This window comes from Papaver somniferum, chromosome 1 (assembly GCF_003573695.1).
Source record: "Papaver somniferum cultivar HN1 chromosome 1, ASM357369v1, whole genome shotgun sequence".
Classification (NCBI taxonomy): domain Eukaryota; kingdom Viridiplantae; phylum Streptophyta; class Magnoliopsida; order Ranunculales; family Papaveraceae; genus Papaver; species Papaver somniferum.
The window spans coordinates 128,858,576-128,885,686 of record NC_039358.1 but is presented as its reverse complement, the minus strand read 5'-3'; the positions used below and the strand labels follow the sequence as shown (position 1 = coordinate 128,885,686).

Here is a 27,111-nt window from a genome sequence, read left to right as displayed (position 1 = left end):
TTCGGTCGAACTCGCATGCGTTGTTATCTCAAGAATGTTTGTCAATGTTAGTGATCAAAACTATAAGTCTTGATTTCTATCCTATTTATAGATGTCTCGGACTAGGACATAAATTGTGTAGTTGAGCATTAGACTTCACGGCGTTCATCATTTGAAGACGAAGAAATACTAAGGGGAGCTTGTGGAACTTCATCAACAAAAGGTATGTGGAGACTGAAACTCATCTATCACTTGGAAAGTCTATTTCCACTCTATCTCCTATATTGAGACATATTTCATATTACGATATAGTTTTCTATTATACACATTTGAGATTTCGAGCTGAGTTTATCTCGCTTACATATTTCTCGAAATATGTGTTGGAAAGCTTTCGCTTCGACCAAGTTCATCTTATATCATGTGAAAATTACCGAGTAACATCTTACATGGTTTGTGCGATACAATCATTTGGTGTAGACTTGGAATGTTTCATTATGATTATTTCAATATCTTGAAAATTGCTTTGATGCTAATAGTGTGTGAAAACGGCTATTGTCATCCTCTAAGAAAGTTTCAATGATTAAAATAAAGAGTTTAGCATCAAGTAACCATGTTTGGATATAAACGTAGTGTGTTCTCACATTTGTGTATAAGTCAAAAACTGGGAACCTGAAGTATGCGTACCCGTACAAGTACTGGCGGTTGTTGGATGTTTGGGAAATTATGCATACCGTACGCATACTGGAAGAAGTCCCACGTCCGTGAATTTCTGCTGGAGTTTGAATGTGTGAATAGGTATGCGCCCCCGTACGCGTACTGGCGTAACCAAACTCGGTCTGGCTACTTAAGTATGCGTACCCGTTTGTATACTTGAGTTGGTTACTTTCTAAAATCCGTTGTACATGAACTTAAACATTTATAAAAGAAGGAATGCAATCTTTGAAAATTGTGGCTATAATGTTCATGAACTGATTCGAGTGAATCTAACCGATTTTACTTAATTGTGTTCTTGTATACTTCTATGAGAATATAGCAATCGAACCGATTTTACTTAATTGTGTTCTTGTATACTAGTTATGGTTAAGATGGATAACTTCGATTAACATTGTTGAGCCAACATGGTGTACACGTTTGGGTACGGTTACATAAACCTAAATGAGGGTACATTTCATTTGTGTGTGACAAGCTAAGTTCGATCTAACGGTTGAAAGATATTAGCTTGGTTGAATAAGGTTTTTCATCTAACGGTGAATATTGAATGCTTTGTTACCAAGGTAAAGGAGAACTCTAGCAACTGGGAAACCTAATCCCCACACCTCCTGTGTGTTACTAGTTGCATCAACTAGAGTCGATTCTCCTTTAACCTTAGGTTTCTATCGATACCCTGTAGGTTAACGACTTCAAAGATGTTAGAGCATAGCTCGGTTGAACCCACAAAGCGTTGGTATGTCAAGTTTGGTTGTCATATTTTAGTGAACCAAAACTCATTTAAGAGTCGCTTGATTAAATGTACTAGAGTCAACTTCGTATAAGTTAGCTTGAAAGTATTAGGATATGAGACATTACAAGTATTGCGAAGACTTGAAGAAGTGAAGAAGTAAGGAGATACAACCACAACATCATCCTTCCACTTGAGGTTAGTGATATTTAACTTGAACTGTTTCATTCCCTAACGTATCTTTCAAGTCGTGCATATTGAAAACAAAACTGCAAAGTATGAACATTCTAGATAGACATAGTATTAAGGAATACAATACGAGGTTTATTGCTTAACCATAAAACTTTGTAGATAAGACATCGACATAATCGTTTGAATGCTATTGTGATTATGTATGGGTATGAGGTGAGGATTTCTTCCTAGGAAACAATGTTATACATGTGTTTTAAGGAAGTAAGTTCATGAACTTAGTTTGTGAATCGAAAAGGAAATCGCAGGCGTTATTGGGATTGTTATTCATTGCATATCTTATGAACGACCAATATGTGTGATTAGTACAACCGCTCATGACTTGTTTGTGTTCTTGGTAAAACTATTCACATAAGGCCTGACTTATGTATTGGTATGACTTTTATTAGTGAAACCGATCTTAAGTAATCACCTGATGGTATGATCGAGTTTGTGTAGTTTGTAAGACCTAACTCTGGGTAAAGGGGAACCGATCCTAGTAAGAGGTGCAACACATCACAAAGGGGAATCGATCCTTTTATGAGGTGTAGCAAGGTTTATAGCAGAAAGGAGAACCGATCCTATGGACATGTGCAACACGTTTTTAGGAAAAAGGAACCGATCCTATGGACATGTGCAACACATATAAGTTAGATACCATATATATATGTGGGGAACCGATCCTAGTACCTAGTCAACCGAATTTTGGGAAGCTAGTGTGACTATGCACAGTACTCACATGGAGGTAGAACCGAAACTTGTTTTGGTAGAAACGTTAAACCCATGATTTGTGATTGAGTGTTCTTGATCAATCACATAGCTCTTGAAAGTCAGATGAACCGATTCTAAACTTGTTTGGAAAGCGTGGTAAATCGGTGTCAAGTGTGTAAGTATGAAATAGGACTTACAAAGTAAGGATGTCGACACACTTTGAACACGTGCATTAATGCGTATCTTTTATTGTTCAAAGATATTCCTTAACAACTAAAAGGAAGAAAATCCCAGGATCGAAATTGAATAAGTTCAGAATCTTTTAATTAAGGTTTTTAATTATATATATATATGGAAAATAAGAATTAGTAATGTGCATTTACTAGTAAAGATTTTCCAAAGAGATTTTCGATCAATATTTTGGACAGAGCATTCTCAGGAATTATGAAAACCGAATTTGGAAATTATTAATGAATATCTTGAGAATATTTTCGGTTTTGGAAATTCCTTGGCGTCCAAACTTCCTTGTCTATAAATACTTGAAGTTTGCATTTCGGGCAAACTAATCCTTCGTAACAACAAACTTCCTCTTGTTGTGTTGTTACTGGTGTAGCCGCCTATTCGAAGAGGAGAGTAACCTAATTAGGCGAAATCTCTTATGGCCGCACAGTTTAAAGTCTTCTTTGGGATTGAGAAGCTCTATTAGTTCCGTTGGTGGGAAACTAGATAATTGCGGTTTATCTTTTATTTTCGATTGATTTGATTGACTAACAGTGGTTGAACTTTGATTGCACCTAGTTTGTTTCTGCTTGAGAATCTTCTCTTCTGATATAAGATTCACTCAAACTAGTTCAAAGTTTCGACAGGAATCTTTAGACTGTTGTTAGTTCAAAAGACGATCTTGTGATAATCCATTGTTAACAGACTTCGTTCTGTGTGTGATTGATCACAAGAGATTCAAGTAGTTTTGTGCAGGTGTTTATTGAAGATCTAAGAAGATTTGAAGACAAAGAAGAGATAGAAGATTTCCGACTTGGTTATATAAAACTTTGGTGTGCACAATACTTGTTTCGGTAAAAAGAGGATCCAACTATAATCGGTTTATCCTTGTGGTAGATTGGATTGATTAGTTGAGTAGATCAACATCAATACGGTTCTTTGTGATTAAAAGTATTGATTGCAAAATCTTACGATTACTTTGGGTAATTGAACATAAGATAAATCTAAGGACCTGACAAAGGAGTTTATTGAGATAAACAGAAGAGCCTTTGTCCGACTCATATCACTTGGTTGAAGAGAGTTGATACCAAACATATTTGTTGTTCCTTTACTATTTGGAATACGAACCAAAGTAATTGTTCCAAGTACGTTACTTATTCATAAGTTGGAGGCATGGGAATACAGACGGAACTAGGTGAACTATAGGTTTAGTTGCTTGGTCTCAACTATACGAAGTTGGTTTATTTTGTATAGCGGCTTAATCCTGAGAGTATTCAATTCTGGACAAGGTCCCGGGGTTTTTCTACATTTGCGGTTTTCCTCATTAACAAAATCTTGTTGTGTCATTTACTTTATATTTCCGCATTATAATTGTTTTATTATAATTAAATTAAATTATGCAAACGTTAATTACTATTTACTTGATAAGCAATCCTATTGTGTTTGGGTTAAGTCCGAAACTTTGTATCAAGTAAACATACTTCGTTGTTGTATTGTCTTGATCTCGTATCCATAGACTATCACACGAAGTGTGAACCGATTAGTTGTATTGTTTCGACTCAGTCCATAGAAAATCACTTTCGGAGAAAGGACTTATAGGAAGGAAAAGTTTTAGATTGAGGTATATTTGGGTACCCTCGCCTTTTCAATTGGTATCAAAGCAGGCAAACACGAAAATATCTAACAATCTGTGTTTGATGCGATCCAACCTATAAGACATGAGTCAAAAGAAAGTTAAGCGAGAGCTAAAACTAAAGAAAGACTCAGTTAGCGTATCGCAAGACTTTGGAAGTTTTTATTTTAAAAAATGCTTAGAAGGGACATCCTCATCGAGTTCTACGAGCTCAGTTGAAAATACTTTTGAATATTCTCAAGATGAGATTAAGTTAAGTCTTGTACTAATGATCAAGGACCTCGAGTCTGAAAAATCTTCTGTAGGAGATGAAAAAGTTGATCATGTGAGTGTTAAAACTTCCGAGCTACAAGAGTTAAAAGAATCTTTTGAATCTTGTGCAACCGAACTCACTCTTGGGCTAAAATGAGAAGGAAAACTTCTAGAAGAATTAGGTTGTTTGCAATATGAAAATGAACAACTTGTTCATGATCTTTCCTCCTTGACATCGGAATTAGATTCTCTCAATAATACATCTTCCTTGGAGATTCAATCCTTGGAAGAGAAACTTTCTGAATCTAAAGCAAGGATTAACTCTCAACAAAAGAGTTTTGGAGATAAGCAATGTATATATTTCTCACGAGAAAAATGCCTTGAGGATGAGCTAGCTGTTGCTCTTGATAAAATCAAGACGTTGGAAGAAAAAAGTTTGTACTTGAAAAAGTTCAATGATAGCACAAACAATTGAACCTCAATGTTAGAAGCAAGTAGAAATCATCGTGATACACGAGGATTGGGCTATAAGGGAATAGATGCTTCAAATATTAGCAAAGATGTAAAAAATTTTAAAGCTACAAATTCTTCCAAACCTGAGGCTTCCACTGAGGTAAAAGATGCTCGTAAAGATGTAAAACCAGTCAAGCCTAAGAATCATGTTCAACCATACTCTTCAAGTACAACAATCAAAGAGAGCACTTCTGCTAATGTCAAGAAAGCAACAACGTTGAACAAGGATAAGAAGAAGAAGAAGAAGAAAACTCGTCGAGCTCCAATGCAATAGGATCCACAAAAAGGTAACATTAAAACTCGTACTTCGTATATTTATACTAAGCATTGTTATTATTATGGTAATAAAGGACACTTGCAATGGGGATGCAAAGTTCGTAATATGCAAGATGCACTTTCTATTGTATCAAACGAATTGGCTAAGTTTTCTCCCCATAAAAAATCAGACTGGTATTGTCCTAAGTTTAGGAAAAAGAATTATTATAATGATAGTTCAAATTTTGCATATCACTCGACAAGGTCCTTTCATAAAAGACCCAATTAGAGAAAGAGAGATGACTTTTTAAATGCAAAAACAAGATCTGATGTTCCAAATTGGAGAAAGGGTGTTTCAAAAAATACTCAAAAGGACAATGATCCTAATGGTATGAAGGATAAAGCTGCTCCTGCGAAACACAACTCTAAATGGGTCCCTAAGTCCTCCATAGCCAAGAAGGGACCAAAAGTTAGTCACAAGAATGACTCTCAGCTGTTAATTGTTGGTGACAATAATTACAAGAGTCTTCTTGAAAGACTAAAGAAAGACATTATATCTGAAATCTCTTGTACTAGTAAAGGTTGTGATAATGACACTCTTCATCATAAGTCAACGAAGAAAAACAAGAGATGGAACAAGAGGAAACAAACCAAGTAAGAGGTCAAGAATGATGATTCTGTCTTAGTCACTCGTGACGAACAAGACAAGGATAAACTCAACACGACCTAGTTGTGTTAGAATGTGCATACTCACCTTGGTGCTCAATTTTTTGAAAGGTGAGGAAGCACATGAAACTGAGCACATGATCTCTCGGTTATTATATGACTAATTAACATCTTTAGGAGATTTATTTTCTTCTATACTCATACTTTCTCTATCTATACTTAAGGTTTTTATAGAAACGGTAATTGTGAGTTTACAATGTTGACATCTACTGATCATATATGTGTATCTCTTGTTTTTATGGTTAAAACGAGCCAAAAATCACCGAATTCGGACATCGTATGCAAAACTTATGTCAAAAACAGTTTAGTGTTGTGATCCGTTACAAATAACACTTGGGGTACCGATCCTAGTGATAGGTGCAATGGGGGGAAACGATCCTAGTGACAGGTCCCCATACGAAGAAGTGTAAAACTTTTTTGCCCATAACTTCTTCGTCCGAACTCGGAATGACCTCAATACAAAATAAAGGTGATTGCAATACTTGATTTCAGGTTGAATATTTATGGTGTATTGCAAATTGGTTTATGGGATGTTTGATTTCGGTTTTGTTACCTTGATATTCGATCTCATAATGTTGTGAACCCTTATGGTTTAGGTGACTTTTTGATTTAGCATGATTAAGTTCTAACCCATGTTGGTAGGCTTTATCAAAGGATCATGAGGGTTTCTGATAGAAACAATATGTGAAAAAGTCACAATATGTTGAATCGTTTTTGGTTTAGCATAAAAGCATATGTGTTTCGTGGGTTTTCAACTTTTGCTTGCAATAGTTAAAAACCGGTTTTCAACCTTTCTCTGGTAAAGGTTGGTTGTTGTTATATTTTTTTTTTTGTTTTTGCATAAGGATGACAACATAATGGTATTTCGATATCAATTCTCCCTGGAAGAAGAAGATGCAAACATATTGGAGAAATGGATGTGAAATTGAGGTAACAATCTTGTTAGTTAATTGTTTTCCTGTTTAAGAAAAGCCTAATTTTATTGCTTATATCTTTTTGCTTTTGCTTAAAAAAATTTCGGTACAATTGATGTTTTATTCCATTATGTGTGTATGGATGTGTGTGTGATTCAATTGGTTCCGGTTAAGAAAAACTAGTGTTATCTTACTTTGTTGTGTGGTATCAATCGTTTAGGCTTACAAAATTTTCGGTGCAATTGCAGTGCTTTAATGTTTATGTTATTTCAATTGCTTACGGTTGAGGTGAATATTTATGCAAGTTGATTTGTTTTGGTTTGTATGAATTATCTATGGCTTGACAAAATAATATGTTTAAGGGATGAATTGTTTAGTCCAATTCGATTCCGGATAAGATAAACTAAATTAATTCTGATCTTAGTTAGACTTATCAAAGTGGAGGCTTCGGTTATTCAAGTCTAATCGAATGCCTCAACAAGAAATACTAGTTAACTAACCTAGTATTTGGCTTGTTTAAGACTTAAAGGTCTAAGTTATATGGATAATTAGAACCTGATGAGAAAAATAGAGTTATCATTATTTTGGTCTTTTCGAATGAAGCGATTGTATTTGTACCATCGGTTTAGCAAAGGAACTAATATGATTAGTTGTTTTTTGGTTTGCTAAACTAGTTGGGAAAATTGCTTCGGGCAATTATTTCCATGATAACATATCAAAACATAATTACTTTGTAGTTTCGGTTTTGATATTGGTTATCAAAAATGATGTGTGGAACCCTCGTGCTTGACTCAACATGTGCAAGTCTATTTTGAGAATTGTAAGATCCTTTTCGTGTTGTCTGTAGTTGACAAAATTGCGGGGTTTTTCTGCAATTGCGGTTTTTCTCGTTAACAAAATTCTGGTGTTTGTGTTATTTCTTTTCCGCATTATATTTTGTTATATAATTGAAATATCACAGGTTGTGCGTTAAGATCAATCAATTAGATAATCCAACCTTTGGTTGTTGATTTAAATTGATTGACACTTGAACATTGGTCTTTGATACTGTTCAAGTTACTCCTCTTATACTCAATCGGGCTCGCAGATTTCTATTTGCTGATTGTAGATTGAATTAAGAGTCAGAGATATAAACTCTCTAATATAATTTTCTCTAGATTGAGTCTGACTGTCTAGTTGATTCTCTAGAAAGTATATTGGAGTCAGTCCTCTCAGATTTCCAAACGAATTGTTGGGTGTGGTTGTTAGATCCCCCGCATTTTCAGTCACCAAAATTGACAAATGGGGAGATTGTTAGAGCACTGCTTGGTCGAACTCTCAAGCGTTGCTATCTCAAGTTTGTTTGTCAAGTTTAGTTTCCAAAACTATAAGTCTTGATTTCTAGTATACTTATATCTAAGTCTCGGATTAGGATAGAAAGTGTAGTTGAGCTTTAGACTTCACGACGTTCATTCAAAGGGGAGCTTTTGGAACCTCATCAACAAATGGTATGTGGAGACTTGAACTCATCTATCACTCAAAAGTCTGTCTACTCTATATCCTATTTGAGACAAAATTCGTATAGCTATATAGACTTCAATTATACACATTTGATATTTCGAGCTGAGTTTAACTCGCTTACATATTTCTCGAAATATGTGTTGGTAAGATTTCGCTTTAACCAAGTTCATCTTATGTTCTTGACGAAAGTCAAAAGATGATCATGTGAAAATCTCCTTGTAACATCTTACATGATTTGTGTGAGACAGTCATTTGATATAGACTCGGAATGTTTCGTATTGATCATTTGATCACTTGAAAATTTCTTTGAAGCTAATATTTTGTGTGAGACAGCTAGTGTCGTCTTCTAAGAATGTTTCAATGATTGAAAAGGGAGTTTAACACAGTATGTGTTAAAATGTCTTGATTGGATATAACACAGTATGCGTACTTGTATGCTAACTGTTGCAAGTTATTCCAAGTCCGGGAACCATAGTATGCATACCCGTATGCGTACTGGTTGGTTAATGAAAGTCCGGAAACTTAGTATGCATACCGGTATGCGTACTGGCGTGAGTTTCAAGTTCCGGAAATTCAACTAAGTTTGGAAGGTATGTGTACACGTTCACATACTAGCAAACCCAAACTTAATCCGTCCACCTAGGTATGCGTACCCGTATGCATACTTGAGTAGGTTATGTTCTAAAATCGGTTTGTTCATGAACTAATACATTTATATAATAAGGAATGCAATCTTTTGCAAACCGTGGCTATAATGTTCATGAATTGATTCGAGTGAATCAAAATCGATTTTTCTTCAATTGTCTTGTATACTTCTATGAGAATATAAACAATTGAACAACTCTAGAACTAGTTTCATTTGAGTCATTTTAACTAGTTATGGTTAAGATGAATATGGTTGATATGAAAGTGTTCATATGACTAACTTCGGTTAACTATTGTTGAGCCAACAAAGGTGTACATTTTTAGGTACGGTTACTCATATCTAAATAAAGTCACTTTTCATTTGTGTCTAACAAGCTAATTTCGATCTAACGGTTGAAAGATATTAGCTTGAGTCTAATCAGGTTTTCATCTAACGGTGAATATTGAATGCTTTGTTACCAAGATAACATTGATTGCAAACCCTAATTTGAAGACTATATAAAGGAGAACTCTAGCAACTAGGAAAAACCTAATCCCCGCACCTCATGTGTGATACTAGTTGCGACTAGAGTCGATCCTCCTTTAACCTTAGGTTTTTCCAAAACCCAGTAGGTTAACGACTTAAAGACTTCATTGGGATTGTGAAGCCAAACCCAACTATTTTCTCTGTATTTGCGTGTTCTGATCTTGCTGTTTTCTATCATGTTGAGTACTATCTTCTCTAATATTTTCTCGAGATTTAATCTCCGATAGGCAAGATAAAAATTAGTCACAAACATCTTCGTCTCATCGTTTGTGATTCCATAATATCTTGTTTCGCTACCATACGATTAAGATTATTGTGAGGTGATTGATATTACTAGGTTGTTCTTCGGAAATATAAGTCCGGTATAATCGATTGGTTCATGTTCACCTTGATTTATCAAAAGACGGAACAAAACTCATAGGTATATCTGTGGGAGACATATTTATCTATTCAATAAATTTTTTTTGTATGAGACAGATTGGTTTATCAAGTCTTCGACTTTTGGTCGTAGCAACTCTTAGTTGTGAGTGAGATCATCCAAGGGAATCAAGTGCGCAGAATCCGGCGTGGTTCTAGAGGCGTAAGGAAAGTGACTGTACCTTGATCAGTGTGAAATTGGTTAGGGCACAATTACATTCCAGTCCGAAGTTAACTTGGAATAGGCTAGTGTCTGTAGTGGCTTAATATAGTGTGGTGTTCAAATCTGGACTTGGTCCCGGGGTTTTTCTGTATTTGCGGTTTCCTCGTTAACAAAATTTCTGGTGTCTGTGTTATTTCTTTTCCGCATTAGTTCAATCAATTGTGAATCCAACCTTTGGTTGTTGATTAAATTGATTGACACTTGGATATTGATTTTTGATACCGTCCAAGTTATTTTCTTATATTCAATCGGGCTCACAAATTCCTATTTGTTTGATTGCAGATTGAGTTAAGAAATTGAGATATAACTCTTGGATATACTTTTCTTAAGATTGAGTCTGACTGTCTAGTTGATTGTCTTGAAAGTATATTTGAGTTAGTCCATACAGATTGCTAAGCGAAATATTGGGTGTGGTTGTTAGTCCCCCGTTTTTCACAAACATCACTCATACGCCAACACGTATTGTTCATCAAGAAACAACCGACTCCAGTGGAACTAGCAAGCCAAGCCTTTTAAGGCCAGGCGAGCACCAGGTACAAGTTGTTCCAAATGGACACGCTGTGCGCGGGAGATCTATCTTACCAAAGATAGGTAAGATTAAGCAACAAACAGGGGGATACCATCGATACCTTCTCGAAAAATAGTCAACATAGGAACCAAAATGGGGACACAGGACGGCCATGAAGAGGTAATCGGGATTGTCGTTCACTGCTAGGGGCGGGGAGGCAACAAGCACCCGGAAACCAAACGCCACTCATACGCCAACGCGTATTTTCCATCGGGCAACAACCGTCTCGGAAAGAACTAGCAACTCATGTCAGTGGTGACAAGAGAAACACAAGCTCCCGAGACAGATCATTCTGAATGGGCACACGATCTCTCGGAAAGAATCGACTGATCTAGTACCATCCATTAATATTTTAAATGTTGGATACCATCTACTAAATAGCCGGAATATTTATACTCATTGGTGTTTTGTTAGGGAGTTTTGATTATCTCTTCTTTTATATCACCTGAAATCATCCATACCAACAACCTTACCAATAAGTTTCTCATAATATGTTGATACTTGACTAAGTAAAGGCTTCCAACTGTTTTCCTCATCTCTTGCAATTGCTCCTTGTAATTCTGAGTTAATTTCTTTCCATTCACAATATCTTGATATTTTCTTTGTAAAGGCTCAGATAAATCACTTGTAATTCCCATAATGCTTTAAATCAAATGAAGATGAAAAGCTAACAAAATTGTATGACTTTATATGATTCAAAAAGTCTTTAGCTTCAAATCGCTTGTCAGAATTTATATCTTTGAAACTAGATTAAGTACACCTTCTATAGCTGAAAACAAATCAATCTGGAAAATCAAGTATTTTGGTGTGAACCCCACCGTGTATTTGCAACACGTTTAAGGGTAGGATCTTGGTTTAAGCCTTGTTTAGTTTCAAGTCCCTTGTTGCTAACGGTATCACACCCCATAATTTTCTTATGATGCTTACACCAGTAGGATGCTGGCCAAGAGATAAAACGCATCATTATGGTGCATTTCGCACGATAACATTGGACTATAACTGGATATACATCAATATGGTGTATTCTTCTTAATTCGTTGTCACAAAATCATATTCGACTTGGTATCAGAAAGTTTACAGAGACAAGTCCGTGAACCTGATTTACGTGTGAGAGTACTTGGACGATTCCAAAGATAAATCAAGTCGTATCCAACAAACAAGGATGGATGTATCTATTTTGATTGATTTACCTACAACCAGTGATATTTCAATTATAAACAATATGATGCAGAAAAGGAAATAACACAAACACTAGAAATTTTGTTAACGAGGAAACCACAAATGCAGAAAAACCTCGGGACCTAGTCCAAATTGAACACCAAACTGTATTAAGCCGCTACAGGCACTAGCCTACTACCAATTTACTTCGGACTGGGATGTAGTTGAGACCGAATTAAAACTTCACAACAATTCAGTTACATCCGTGCTCCTTACGCCTCTTGAATCACAACAAGACTCCACACAATCGATTCCCTTAGCTAACGTCCTTTACAGCCTAAGAGTTGCTTCAATCCAATTGAAGACTTTAAACCAATCTTTCTCACATAGATAATCATATATGGTGATTTCCTTTTTGATCGTAGATCAAGGTGAGACTGGAAATCGATATCAATAGACAAAGTCTAGCTAACCTCAAAATCCATACTTATGCTTCCAGAAGAGCAGACTAGATTATTATTCACCTCACAAGTATTATACCTGTGGAATCACAAAGTCTGAGACAAAGAGAACTTTGCGATTTCTATCTATCTTGTTTGATGGAGTAAGACTCAACAATCAAAAAAAGATCAGGATACATGAACTATCAAGATAAAGACAGTTGGACCTGGCTTCACGAATCCCTATGAAGTCTTTTTAGTCGCTAAACCCTAAAAGGGTTTTAGGAAGAGGACGACTTTAGTTTACAACTAGGACACACAAAGATAGTGTCGGGATTCAAAGATCCCTGTTGCTTGAGGTTCCTTTTTTATAGACTTTCAAAGTATAGGTTGCTTTAGGTTTAAGCTAAGATAGCTTTGGAACCAAGCAAAAAATATCCATTGTTAGATGAATCTTTGAAATATGATTGACATACCAAGATATACACTCTGGTTTGGAAGAACCGTAACCGAACCGTGTACAAAGACATTGTTCATTAAAGGTTAGCGGAAACTAGCCGATTGAACTATAAGCTTAATCATTTTCATAAACACCTACGACTTTTAAGTTTGAGTCACAATCATAGGTTATAATATGATCAATCATGTCTATATAATGTTCTTAGAGATTTATTCAAATGCTAATTATCTCACATGAATAATTTTATGTGCATTCGGAAAATATTCGACAGGGTAAGTACGTGTACTCAACCTTGTTCGTGAATATATTTGTCATGGTACATATACCAGGTATGTGAGCCCTTAAGACAAATATAAGTTACGGAACATACAGAACTTTTCCGGTTTGCGTACCGAGTGTGGATACCACACTTGTTTCAAAACCAACTGTTCTTTTTCGGTACGCGTACCATTCCAGGTGAGTTCACAGACTTTTTGTGGTATGGATACCGAGTATGCGTACCACTAAGTCACTGTCGACATATAGTTACTTAGGTACGTGTACTGAGTACATGTACTGCGGTTCCAGACCTATAAAAGTTTTCCCAGTTTGTGAAACTGGTATGCATACTGTCCTGTATCCAGATTTTCAGTAGTTCTATATTTTTCTATGAATCGATTCGAAACATTCCCAAATAACATCAATGACACATATCATTGTTCCAGGCTATTTTCGAATGATAATTTTGAATCACAATTTAGATTATGAACAATAAATTGTTCTGAACCGAAATTTATCAAGTATGAACAAATGTTCATTAAGCTTAGACTCGAAATTCATGATATGCTTACGATAATCTAATTAGTTATGCGACAACGTCTCATAGATAGAAAGATGAATATAACATGAGAAATAGGTGGTTCAGTCTTCACTTACCTTTAGTTGAAGAAGTTCTCCAAAAGTTTCGATTGATCTTCGACTTCCAACGGTAAAATGCAGTGATGTCCGGTTCTCAACTACTTCTTCTATCCTAATCCGAGACTTAACTAATTGCAGACTAGAAATCAACATATAGTTTTGACAACTAAATTTGATAACAAGCTTGAGATAACAACACTTGTAAGTTCGACCGATCGATGCTCTAACAATAAGGGTTAATTTGAGGATAAGTTGGTCTTTTCGTCCAAGCTAAATGAATCATTCACCGTCAAATTAGACAATTTTATACCACTAAACTGATAAGTCAATACTGAAAAAAAGTATCTTGGACTCATACTAAATTACTAATTATCAATACTTCTCCTTCTCCGTACTAATTATTAGTAAGTGATAATGTCAGAACAAATCTAATGATTTCTCCACCACATACTGGGCTTTGATAAGCACAAATCATATACTTTAAACTAAACGTGCTTTTAAAGGGTGCCGTAGCGAGAGTAACTGTTTTTGTGGAATTTAAGGAGAGGGCATTTTCCGGTCATGATGATATGAATTGGAATTCATGGGGAAAGGAACTGAATATCTTACTAATAGTTCTACAGAAACAGAAGTCAAACATTTCTACAAAATTTTATTTACATTTCTTAATGGTCCAATTATCAACCACCAGACGGTCAAAACCACTAATCCCAAAATTTACCTAACCAAGACGTTCCACCTTGCCTTGCCAAATATGGATGGGACTTATTCTGCCCCACAGGAAAACCCAGTACGAATCCTCATTCCTCGCGATTTTGGAATGCAATATAAACAGAAACTTCCACCTCACACCTTAGCTACAGTAGACTTCCATGTACCACCAATCAAAGTGCCAACCCTTTCTCCCATTATGGCTTTAGAGATGTTACCAGGTTTGGATAAATTGAAGACAACAACTGCAACACAGAGAATTTGTGTTACAAAGGCTTCGTTTAAATGGTTAGGATGACATGCAAATATGCAGGTTTAACTTTTACACATACCAGGAATATTGTTTTCTTGACACAATGTGATAGCAGTCATGTCCATCACTGATAGATCCTTCGCTGTAACATCTTGATAGCTCAGAGTATCAAGAAGGCAAGCTTCCGGGTTCTTTTTAGGATCTTGATCATAAACTCCATCCACATTGGTGGCTTTCAAGACAACTTCTGCGTTTACTGAAATGCCAGAATTTAACTGTTACTAGTATGGATATGTTACTAAAAGATCAAGAAAAAATTGACTATAGCTCCATTTGTATGGACACGATCCTACAAACATAAGCAATTTTAAATAGCTGACATGATCTTCCATGTTCCTTACAAACACCATTGTTGATTTTAGTGAGAGGGAAAATTTTGACTCACTTTCTGCACAACGAAGGGCTGCAGCTGTATCTGTGGTGAAGAATGGATTTCCAGTTCCTGCTGCAAAGATCACGACCCTTCCTTTCTCTAAATGCCTGACAGCCCTTCTTCGGATGTATGGTTCTGCAACTTCAGACATACGGAATGCAGTTTGGACCCGTGTTGGGATGCCAATGCTTTCCATTGTTGCCTGCAGGAATATTGCATTCATAACAGTTGCCAGCATCCTACAAAGATAAAATATTTTGACATGATTACAAAAGACAATGCCAAAATTATGCGATACGGAGGCAAAAATAATAGAGAGAGAGAGAAAAAACAAACAGACAGAGAAAAGATTGATGGAAAAGACTGCCGAGCGTCAAATGCTAGCCTACTGAAGTTCCATTGATAGTTAATGCATATGGGTGGCCTAGCATGTAGATTTATTTGTAATGATGGTTCATATTTAATAATTTTCAAAAAGAATTGCTGAACGTTTTCGTTTCGGCTTTTCGAAGCTCAGGTGCTTCGAAAGGAGCAGCTTGTCTTTATTTATACGTAGTGCTAGCGGAAGATTTATTTCAGTTTTCGTCTTAATATCATTTCACAATTTCTCACCTAAAAAATACATTTGGCTGAAGTGAGATCTCGAATGGTGCTTGTACTGTGGTTCAAAGTATTCTAGAACCAGATATTCAGAATTGGATAATTATTAACTTCGAAAGCAGAATGAAGTAGTCCTCACTCCACTAAGATGACAAACATTTGTAGCCTAAATTTCAGAAGGCATATATATAAATATGTAGTTGGTGATACATGTCCCACCTTCAACTTGATGCTCGGAACAGAAACTGGTTGTGAATACAACCTTTTTTTTCCTATCAACCCCGGAAACCTCTGTGGGCAGAAACAAAAGAGTTCTGCCAAATACATAAGAAAACTAATTCATGCGTACCCAATGTAATCGGCAGATGAGCGTTCAAGGCCACTACATCCAGCCCAAGATGCTCCACGGAAGATATTTCCCCCGCCAACCACTATGGCGACCTGAAGAAGATGAGATTATCATGAGGATGATAAAAGTAAATAAACTCAGATATTCAGAACTCATGCAACTGATGATGATTCCAATTGTAGACCCACAAGAAAAGGACCCCCAATCAAGTGATAGATGAGGGTCACATTACAGGGTCGACCCACAGATTCAATTGGCTGATTGCACTTAATGACATAGACTCATAGCCATCAAGTCCAATCTCTAACCTCATCTTATCCACCCAAAAATATGTTATAATATAATATAACAGGTCAAAAGAGAAACATAGGCAATGCACAAAGCAAAATCATTATGACATTTACCTCGATACCTAACCGTGTAACAGATGCAACTTCCCTTGCTATAGCCATTGTAACCTGTAGAAGCGTAACCAGCACTATCGAATGACCAAATAAACCAAAAGCAAGCAAATGACTAAACACATGGATTCTGCATATGTTCCTACCTTCGGATCAATATTTTGTGCTTGGTCTCCAGAAAGCGCTTCTCCACTTACTTTAAGCAGCACCCTTCGCCATTTATACGAAGGCTTGGTCATAGCAGCTTCATCAGCTGTGAAACCGAATGGGGGCATCATTGACATGTGTGGCTGCCTGAATGATATAACCAAAATCCATAGTCAAGAATTATACTCAATTATCCCAACAGTAAAAAAAACCATTCCACCAACATGAGTGAGAATACTAAACGGCAATTCAATCTTCAAAACGATACACAAACGAACAAATAGCTAGGATAAGCCAAGGCAATAGAACAAAAACACATACACGAAAAATGGTTAAACCCTAAAACCCTACTTTGCAAAACCATTATCAATTTCACTTACTTAGAAATCTAAACAAAACTTCAATTAGTAACATAATTGGCATACCTGGGACTGATTTGGTCGGAGAGTGGACCCATTTCCGACGCCGCACAGTTAAAAATAACTCTTCTGTTAGGTTTTCCCTGAGAACCCATACTCAAAGCATTGTTCAATTTACCAGAAAACAGAGACGGTGAAGAAGAAGATGATGATAAATTGGTATTAAAAGATAAAGCTGAAACTGAAGAAGAAGAAGAAATAGCCATTACTCCAAGCCTATTAAAGAACAGATAATTATATCTTTAAGTTTCTAATAAAATTCTAGGGTTTTGTTATGAGAAGTTAAAAAAATTTGGTTTATGTATGACAGATATTTTTTTTGTTTGTCTTGTTTTTTTTCATGGAAGGAAGATAATGTCCTTTTCTATTGAAATACTTTCAAAAGAAATATCCAAAGTGTGGGAAACCAATCTATCCTTATCGTAACCGTTCAATATTCCTCGAGTCCCACAATAGGTCTGTTAGATAACTCAGAATATTTTTACCTATAACGGAGTGTGTATTATTCACCTCAGTTTTGTTTATCACAACAATTATATTTATACTCACCCCCCTTGTAACAGACATGCAGGTGAGGTGACTTTACCCCTGAGCAAAAGTTGAACCGTTAAATTAGAATGCAGAGACCCCTCGGTTTCGACACCTGTACGTTCGCTCTTGTTACTGTACTTCATAACCTGACCAAGGTCAAGTTAATTACCATTTTACCATTCCTCTGACTCTCCCCGCGACAACAAACAACTGTAGTAGTAGTACTATTTACAGCTTCATTTTAAGCAACCCACGCCACTAACGCGATTCTTCCTTTTTCTCAGCACTTCAATTTTTCTCAATTCCATCGAAAGGAAGAAACACCGTTCATCATAATCGTCATCATCACAGGTATCATCTCAATTTCCCACTCCAATGTTACTTTCCATTTGATTTTTCAGTAATTTAAGGGGTTTTTTTCTGTTTTTTTTTCTTACTTTAGTGGTATTTATTCTGAATCGAGTTTCTGTTGTTTGTTTTGTAGATTAGGGGTTTCTTTCATGCAAATAAAAATTATTCATTTGATTTGATCAGTAATGGTTCGTACAAGTAAGAAAGTTGCAGCAAAATCACCACCATCCTCGTCGCCGTCACTCTTTCTTAATCCAGTTTACAAAGGAATCCACAACAAGTGTTTCTTTGGTAAAAATGTGATTTCTGAGAGATTTATAGATTATAAAATCATTTCCTAAATACCCAATTCTGAAATGTTTCAATGAAGAGAAATTGGTTAGTAATTTCCTTCATGTGAAAGGTCGTGCACCTCTCAATCCAGTCCGTTTGTTTTACTCTCAAATACATTCGTTTTCCGAGAAAGAACAGTCGTTTCAGACGTTTATTGAGGGGAAAATACATAAAATTACTCCTGATGTTATTGCTGATTTTCTTGGTTTGGTAAGACCTAATCAACCTGTTCCTTACCCACCTGCTAGTGAGAATGATTTGGTTGTGTCAAAAGATAAGTTTAGAAAAGCTGTTTATCTGAATGAATATCTAGACGTGCCATGTGATCCGCGTAGGCCAACTTGTGTTAAAATGAAGCATCTAAAACCTATCATTAATGTGTTGGTTAAGATATGTCAGTTGAATATTCTGCCTAGAGGAAGTAATTATCAGATGACTAACTTGCAAACGGTTTACCTCTCCTTTTTACTTCTTCATGGATATCCTGTTGATCTCTCATATGTGGTTTGGCATACAATGGCTTATAATGGTCGCCCAATTGCTCGGGCTGGCTATCTTCCATACGGGATCATAGTTGGTCGTTTGTTATCTTATCTTGGTCATCCAGTTAATGCTAGTGCTCGCTGTGCCGATATCCCCGATCCATTGGATATGAAAGTGTTGGCTCGCCACCATCTTCCTTCTGATCCTAATTGTGTTGGGGAAGGACCAGACACTGAGACGCATTCTACTGCCACTTGTCACCCTCCTACTTCTTCCTCTCGTGATGAGGATGATCGTCGCCTTCTTCCCTTTTCTGTTGACCCTCCCCGAGATTCATCTGAGCAATTTGATCAACATCGTCTCTTCGAGTCTATGCAGTCCATTCAGCATACCATGGGGATTATTCTTTTTCGTTTTGAGCAGCAAAGTGAAGTGATAAATCGTATAGCTCGACAACAGGATCACCTTTCACAGCGTCAGGATCGGTCTCATGCCCTATTGATGCAGTATATGCAGCGTGCCTACCCTGATCAGGTAATTCTATATGAGGACAAGGATGTGGTTTTACCCTTGACATCTTTTGGCATTCTTTCGTTATTGTTGATCAATGTCTACATATATAGATAACTTATTAGATTGTGCACAAAATGGATATCTGCATCGCTGTGCTCTTGAATTCTACATCAAAGTTTTTGGTACTTTTGTGGCTTGATTATTTTTTTATCTCTTATAAGTATCAAATGTATAACATGATAGATTGTGTGCACACACTGTTATTGAAAATATTTAATGTAACTTGCTGGTTATGAGTGCTGGTAGGTTTTGTTGCTTAGACCTGATTAAAAAGGGGAAAAAAGCTTCTTAGGTCCATGACACATTGTCAAAGTTTTAGTACTTGGTCAAACTCACCATTGAGATTCTGTTATTGATCATATGATACTGCTAGTATTGAAAGGAATTCAAGATATCAGACTTATATGATGTTAGTTTAAACTTATGAACGTACAATTAAGAAAAAAGGTTAGACTTAGATGATAATCAATGCATTCTTCCTTTTGTCAACTTCCAAGTAGTTTAGAACTGAAATGCCTGGTGAAGAGCTCAGATAATATATTTTATGTTTAAATTCAGAATTTCATTTTATTTATTTTTTAGGATTTGTACCATTAGGTAGTTGCTTTTGGATAAATGGATGTATACGGATGGATTATTAATTGCTTTAATATGCAACAACAGGTAAAGCCTGTTTGCCAGAAATGTGGTGACTCAGGCTATGCTGAACTCCTAATTTATTGCCATTTGTGTCGAATTTCTGCTGAGCATCGGTATGTTGACCTGCAGCCCACCTTCCATCTATTTTGTGGTGCCCGATCTTGTATCACTCATGTTATACCTATAGGCTACAGCTTAACACGCTTATCTGAGAAATATTGTGCGACATTAAATGTATTTTTTTTTTCCTTTTTTTCCAGCTATTGTTTAAACAAAATACCTAAGGAAGGTGACAACGAAACTATATGGACATGTGATGAATGTGAACAGACAACTGGACTTGAGTCCCAACAAGGTGTTCGAGCAACCAGTCCAATAAAAGTGACTGAAGAAAAGTCAAACAGAGGCAAGAAAAGGAAAAGGTTTTATGAATCCATGATTGTTTCTCATCGATCCAGTATTGAGGTATGGTTGTTTGGTTTTATCTTTCCTTTCCTTGCTATATTATATCTGATATGTTCACACTGACCTAATCTTTGTTGGTAGCAATGGTCAATTTGATGCCACTACTCTTTGCTTCAATTTGTTTTACGTTGAAGTTAGTGTAAGGGTTTGTCTACAAGTATGGTGCTTATATTCAACTTATCCAAATTGTTTCATGGCTATTATTTCTGCAGAGTTATCGGAATGAGAGTTAAGAAAGCTAAAGGTTGGATGCAAATGGGAGGAAAGGATTCAGGTCTGCCAGTTGAATTGTTCACACTTCTATGGAATCTGCGTGAAGCGTTTTTCAGGGGAGATAAAAGGATTTTTTTGACCGCGTTAAATTTAAATTTGGTAGTAGTAAATTGAGCTTAGATCTTGGTCTGGCAATGTAAGTACTTCGGACAAAGTCAGTCTAGGGATCTTGGTGTGTATAAATCTTTTTGCATAAACTAGTTATTTTCTTTGAAGAATTTTTAGGTGAGAGAAAAGTGTATTAAATGCTAGGCGAAACTGGATAGGACTACAGTGCTGGAGATATGCTATTTGATCTCGAAGTGTTTTCATTTCTTATTCGCCCATGCATCATTTTCTGTTTGTGAAGTCAATGCCTGTGTATTTTATGCAGTTACCTGTTTCAGGTAATCTTTGAAATCTATTCATCCTTTGTTGCTGTTTTAAGAATAAGAAACCTTACATAACCTGAATAAAGGGAACTAAACAGCGCAGTAAAGTAAAAAGTAATAACACTTAGTCAGTAACACCTCTGTTACACTGCTTATGTGTTCTTTATTGCCAGCCTGTTCCAGCCAATTGTTTCTAGCTGTCATCAGTCCCTACTGTCTCTATTTGATTGGCTAATGCTATCTCTAATCTGATTGGCTCCTGTGAAGTTACTCTGTCGGTTCATTTCTCTAATCATCTGTAATAAATAGTCAACATTATTTTGTCTCTGTAATCAAGACAATTACTGAAAGTAATTGCAACCTCCATTGAAACTGTTCTTCAAGAACATTCATCTCTGTGTTTTATCAAACTACAACTATGGTATCACGAGGCCAGAGATCCTCCATTCCGCATCTCTGAATTCATTCTTCAAGAAAACCAAATCTTAATTTCAATTCATTCTTTTGTTTCTTTACAGTTTTCGTAATTCAGTGGCTCTAAATCAATACACAGCTCAGATTTCAACAAGTTCATTAAATCAAATAACTGGTATTACCAGCTTCAAACTTAAAGAAGACAACTTCATCACCTGGAAGAACCTACTTCTACCATTGCTGAAGAGATACAAGGTTTTAGGTCTTCTTGATGGTGTTGATGGTGGTTTTTAGCTTAGGGTCAAAATCGTAAAACTGTACATCTGACATGACGTCACTATGACCATTAGCACATTTATTGAATCAATTAGCATGCTTATTTAAGAATTACCGGGGTACCTTTTTTTTTACATGGGTCATGTTCCACGGCATAACCCTTAACATTGACTGACATCATCTATGCCAAACCCTAATCCTCATGCTATCGCGCCAAGGCATGCCAACCATGCCAGCCGCACCACTGTGCCAATGGCAAACCATGCCAGCCACATCTCCGCGCAAGGCATGCTAACCATGCCAGCCGCACCACTGCGCCAATGGCATGCCGTGCCAGCCGCACCTCCGCGCCAAGGCATGCCAACCATGCCATCCGCACCACTTTGCCAATGACAAACCATGCCGGCCACATATCCGCGCCAAGGCATGCCAACCATGCCAGCCGCACCACTGCGCCAATGGCATGCCGTGCTAGCCGCACCTCCACGCCAAGGCATGCCAACCATGCCAGCCGCACCACTGTGCCAATGGAAAACCATGCCAGCCACGTCTCCGCGCCAATGCATGCCAACCATGCCAGCCGCACCACTGCGCCAATGGAAAACCATGCCAGCCACGTCTCCGCGCCAATGCATGCCAACCATGCCAGCCGCACCACTGCGCCAATGGCATGCCGTGCCAGCCGCACCTCCGCGCCAAGGCATGCCAACCATGCCAGCCGCACCACTCTGCCAATGGCAAACCGTTCCAGCCGCACCTCCGCGCCAAGGCATGCCAACCATGCCAGCTGCACCACTGTGCCAATGGCAAACCATGCCAGACACATCTCCGCGCCAAGGCATGCCAACCATGCCAGCCGCACCATGTGCCAATGGCATGCCAACCACCTTGTCGCGCCATACCATGCCGGCCTTCCATATGCGGCTACCAAAACGAAGGCGTGCGACAATCAACAACCACCCTTCCATCTTAGATGCAAATCTTAGCCGTCCAAGGTCGCCAACCAACGAATGGTAACCTTTGGCCCCACGCCAAAACCCTAATTTTGGCCACGCCAAACCGCGCCAAGGCATGTCGGCCAGCCACCTTGCCGCGCCATACCATGTCGGACTTCTCTATGCGGCTACCAAAACGAAGGTGTGCGACAATCAACGGCCACCCTTCCATCTTAGATGCAAATCTTAGCCGTCCAAGGTCGCCAACCAACGCATGGTAACCTTTGGCCCCACGCCAAAATCCTAATTTTGGCCACGCCAAACCGCGCCAAGGCATGCCGGCCATGCCACTTGTGCCAATGGCATGCCAGCCACCTTGTCGCGCCATACCATGCCGGCCTTCCCTATGCGGCTACCAAAACGAAGGCGTGCGACAATCAACGGCCACCCTTCCATATTAGATGCAAATCTTAGCCGTCCAAGGTCACCAACCAACATGGTAACCTTTGGCCCCACGCCAAAACCCTAATTTTGGCCACGCCAAGGCATGCCAACCATGCTAGCCGCACCACATGTTCCAATGGCACGCCAACCACCTTGTCGCGCCATACCATGCCGGCCTTCCCTTTACGGCTACAAAAACGAAGGCTTGCGACGATCAACGGTCATCCTTCCATCTTAGATACAAATCTTAGCCGTCCAAGGTCGCCAACCAACGCATGGTAACCTCTGGCCCAACGCCAAAACCCTAGTTTTGGCCATGCCTAAACCGCGCCAAGGCATGCCGGCCATGCTACATGCGCCAATGGCATGCCAGCCACCTTTCCGCGCCATACCATTCCGGACTTCCCTTTACGACTTCCAAAACGAAGGCATGCAACAATCAACAGCTACTTTTCCTTCTAAGATGCAGATCTTAGCCATCCAAGGTTACCAGCTAACGCATGGACGCCAAGCCCTAGTTTGGTCGCGCCCAAACAAAGCCAAAACCCTAACTTTTGGCCGCGCCTAAACTAGGCCATATTAAAACCATATCGGCCATGCTTTCATGCAACTGGCTGCCAAACGAAGGGTTGCAATAACCAACGGCTACCCTTCCTCTCAAGATGCAAAATCTCGACCGTCGAAGGTCACCACCGAGTCGGCAAGTCTCCCAAGCTCAACTTTCCAAACAACAGCAACATGCTACATGTTTTCCACGAAAACACTCGAGACATCAACACATGTCACAAACTGGGGGATGCTCATTGGGTATTGGTTTGGCGGTTTACAGCGTGCGGCGTACACTACGCCCGTTACAAGACAGTGTCATAAGGATGAGGCGGTTAGTAAATACAGGGAGTAATGATGAAACGCTTTCTTTTATGGAACATCAATTACAGGCATTACCGGTTACCACCTCCTCCCATTTACTCACCCGTTTTCCATTTCTTAATGAGACCAGAATACATTTCTTTTCGACTTGTATAAATAGGTCTTACCTATTTCCACCGAAAAACAAGTTCAGGTCAGGAGCATACAACACTCAGAAAATATTTGCTAGCTTTCCATCTGTTAGCTTCCCACTTTCTGATACAAGTCGTGAAACAACTACTCTTCCAGAATCAACTATTCTGGTCTCAACACTCTCTTCGCTTCCCTCCCCAAAACCAACCCTTCTCCTTCACTTTGTGACCGAAGCAAGTCTGGAACAACCATTTCTTGGTTTATGCCGTATTTGTACAGATTGATCTCTCGAATCTAAAGTACTCCCTTGCAGTACATTGTTTAGGGTTTAAACTCGTTTCTCACCCACACACCCGAAATTACCAAAATCAGCAGAAATCGTTTTCACCCTCAAACAATTGGCGACCACATTGGGAGATCAATCTCTCGGTTCCAATACCAATTTCAGAATACGTTTCTCTGACTCAGGAAGATGGTCGGTTTTAGGGCTGAATCTGTGTCCTCAAGTTCCACTCAGGCGAACGGCAATGTTTCCTCCCCCAAAGCAACACCCAACAACGCAATCGATGAAGGAATACCAAGGCTGATTGACTTGGCGCGGATTCAGGAGATCCACATCAAGAACATGGGTCTGATGAAAGATGCGATTAACATCATACTGGACTTCCTCATCAACTTAACGACAGAGTTGAACGATTCACTTGCCCCGGAAGCTCCAGGACTGGGGACTAACATCCCAAACGATCACTCCCAAGTCAACGGCTTCACTACTAATCAGAAACCAGTATACCAGGAAGCGGCCTCACTGGTGGAAAATTTATGTGAACTCTTACATCTTTCAAAAGATCAACGGATGAAGACGTTCACCACCATCAATCGAATAGCGTTAAACGCGTCCTTGATTCCTTCACGCTTGGAAACATCAAGAACGCCAGAGATGTCCATCAACAATATCATGTTTACCGACGACGACATGATGGCGGAGGAAGGGCATAACCGGGCCCTACACGTCACGGCCCGTATCAAGGACGTGGAATTCAAAAGGGCTTTCATCGACACGGGAGCATCCTCCAACGTTGTTACCCTCAGGACGCTCAGAACGGCTAGGGTACGGCCGAACGAAGTCGTGCGACAGTACACTACAATGACCGATTTCGAAGGCAACCAAACCAGCACGTATGGGTACGTCAACCTGAATCTATCAGTAGGACCCGTCCAGTCAAAAGTAAGGTTCGAGGTAATCGAAAAGGAGCCATATTACCGCATGATACTGGGAAGACCATGGCTCCACGATAACAGAATCATTCCTTCGACGTATCACTAGTGCTTGAAAACCATGTTAAACGGAGAAGCCGTTCGCATCGCTGGATCATTATCTCCCTATGCGTCGATCTGTGGCATGGAGATTTTTGAGCAAAGAAAGGGCCCGCAGGAAACATCCAACAAGGCTCACCACACTCCACTGCCAAAGTGGATGTCCATTCAAGAAAGCGATGGTCTTGCACCGCTTCACGGAGAAACCCGGTCTCACATCACCCCTTCGAAAGAAAGACACGCCGGCCTCCACCCGCCAAACCGGAGTTCGGCTTGCACCCATACCAAGCGAGGACGGGCTTTTATCATGGGTCATGATGAAAAAGGGAAAACTGTATATCAACTCCGTTGTTCGAAATTAACAGGAGAGACTACCACACAGTCTCTCCGCCCAATGAAACACAAACGTAGTAACGAGCCGCAGGAGGAAGTACCTGATGCACCACTGTAGATGGTGGATTTTCGACAAAGGTTAAATTCATAAACTCATAATTATACAAAGCTCTGACTCAGCAATCGGACGTGAGTATCGAGACACGGGTCTCTCATCGAATTCTCAACGGAGAGTACTTTCTCTCAGAGTACATGTAGATATGTAGTCTCACGACTGGACAACGACATATCTCATGAATACTGAATACTTTCAGTGATTATTTCTATATAGCATCACGAGATGGACGGATCCTAGACAGCTTTCTCTGCTAGTATAGAGCGATAACGTCTTCAGGAACAAACAACAAGTTTACCCTGACTATATAAAGGATATGACTCACCGGCAAGCTCGTATCAGGATAATTAATGCTCCTAGACAGCTTGCTCTGCTAGTATAAAGCCACAAAGTTAATTATTCCTAATTACAATCGCTCCTATTCCATGGTCGAACCCACTACTGGTCCCATGGAATGACAATAACAATTGTTCTGATTCTATGATCGAATCCACAGCTTGATCTCATAGAATAGCAATAACTATATTATCTTATTACTCCGATTTCATGATCGAATCCACAACTGGTCTCATAAATGGTAATAGATAAACCTTAATTACTCCGATTCTATGGTCGAATCTCTGATCTCATGGAATGGTAATGCTCACTCTATTATTCTGAATTCGTAGTCGAATCCTCAGCTGATCCTATGAATTAATAATAAACGTCTTATTACTCAGTTTTGTGAATTATTCTCCACTGAATTCCACAATTAGTAATAAATAATCAACAACCGGGCGTCTGAGCTACCTCTAAGTAAGCCCCGATTCAAATGGTGAAGGTGTATTCAACGATGATACACTAACAGTCACCGCACGAACGAGTATTTCAAAAATACAACGAAACGATGAACCTATGCAAAATAGAGAAGAAAATAATAAATAATTAAAAATATTGACCAGGGTGCTGGGAGCACGAACAGACGACCGACCGACCGTTTCGTGGTCAATCCCACGCCAGTTTTATATTTTTAATGCATTTTTATTATTTTCCATGATTTGATGAAAATCCTCTGATTTTATCAAATCTCCTTCGTCTCGAGGAAACTCCTCGGTTTCATGGTACTTCCATAAATCCATAAAAATAATATAAAATTAAGGAAAGGAGTGTGGGGCGTGACCATTGACCAACCGGCTCCACACCCACGGTTCTTTATTATTTTATTATTATTATTATTATTTCTCTAATTTCATGAAAAAACTCCT

At 38.5% G+C, this 27,111-nt stretch overlaps 2 protein-coding genes across 2 annotated transcripts; one reads left to right on the top strand and one right to left on the bottom strand.

Annotated features, from left to right (window-relative positions):
• Nucleotides 1–14,276: 14,276 nt before the first annotated feature.
• Nucleotides 14,277–17,335, bottom strand: LOC113300256 (uridylate kinase-like). The gene is made up of 7 exons (XM_026549469.1): nucleotides 17,022–17,335; nucleotides 16,596–16,743; nucleotides 16,453–16,506; nucleotides 16,049–16,140; nucleotides 15,112–15,338; nucleotides 14,746–14,922; nucleotides 14,277–14,658 (listed from the first exon to the last, which is right to left on the bottom strand). The coding sequence occupies exons 1-7, from the start codon at nucleotides 17,219–17,221 to the stop codon at nucleotides 14,549–14,551; spliced, it is 1,008 nt and encodes a 335-aa protein (XP_026405254.1). The 5' UTR covers nucleotides 17,222–17,335; the 3' UTR covers nucleotides 14,277–14,548.
• Nucleotides 17,336–17,580: 245 nt separating this feature from the next.
• Nucleotides 17,581–21,081, top strand: LOC113350637. Its single transcript, XM_026594775.1, has 5 exons — nucleotides 17,581–17,586; nucleotides 18,219–19,247; nucleotides 19,950–20,038; nucleotides 20,186–20,390; nucleotides 20,603–21,081. Exons 1-5 carry the CDS (start codon nucleotides 17,581–17,583, stop codon nucleotides 20,621–20,623), a joined length of 1,350 nt encoding a protein of 449 aa, XP_026450560.1. The 3' UTR covers nucleotides 20,624–21,081.
• The last annotated feature ends 6,030 nt before the right edge of the window (nucleotides 21,082–27,111 follow it).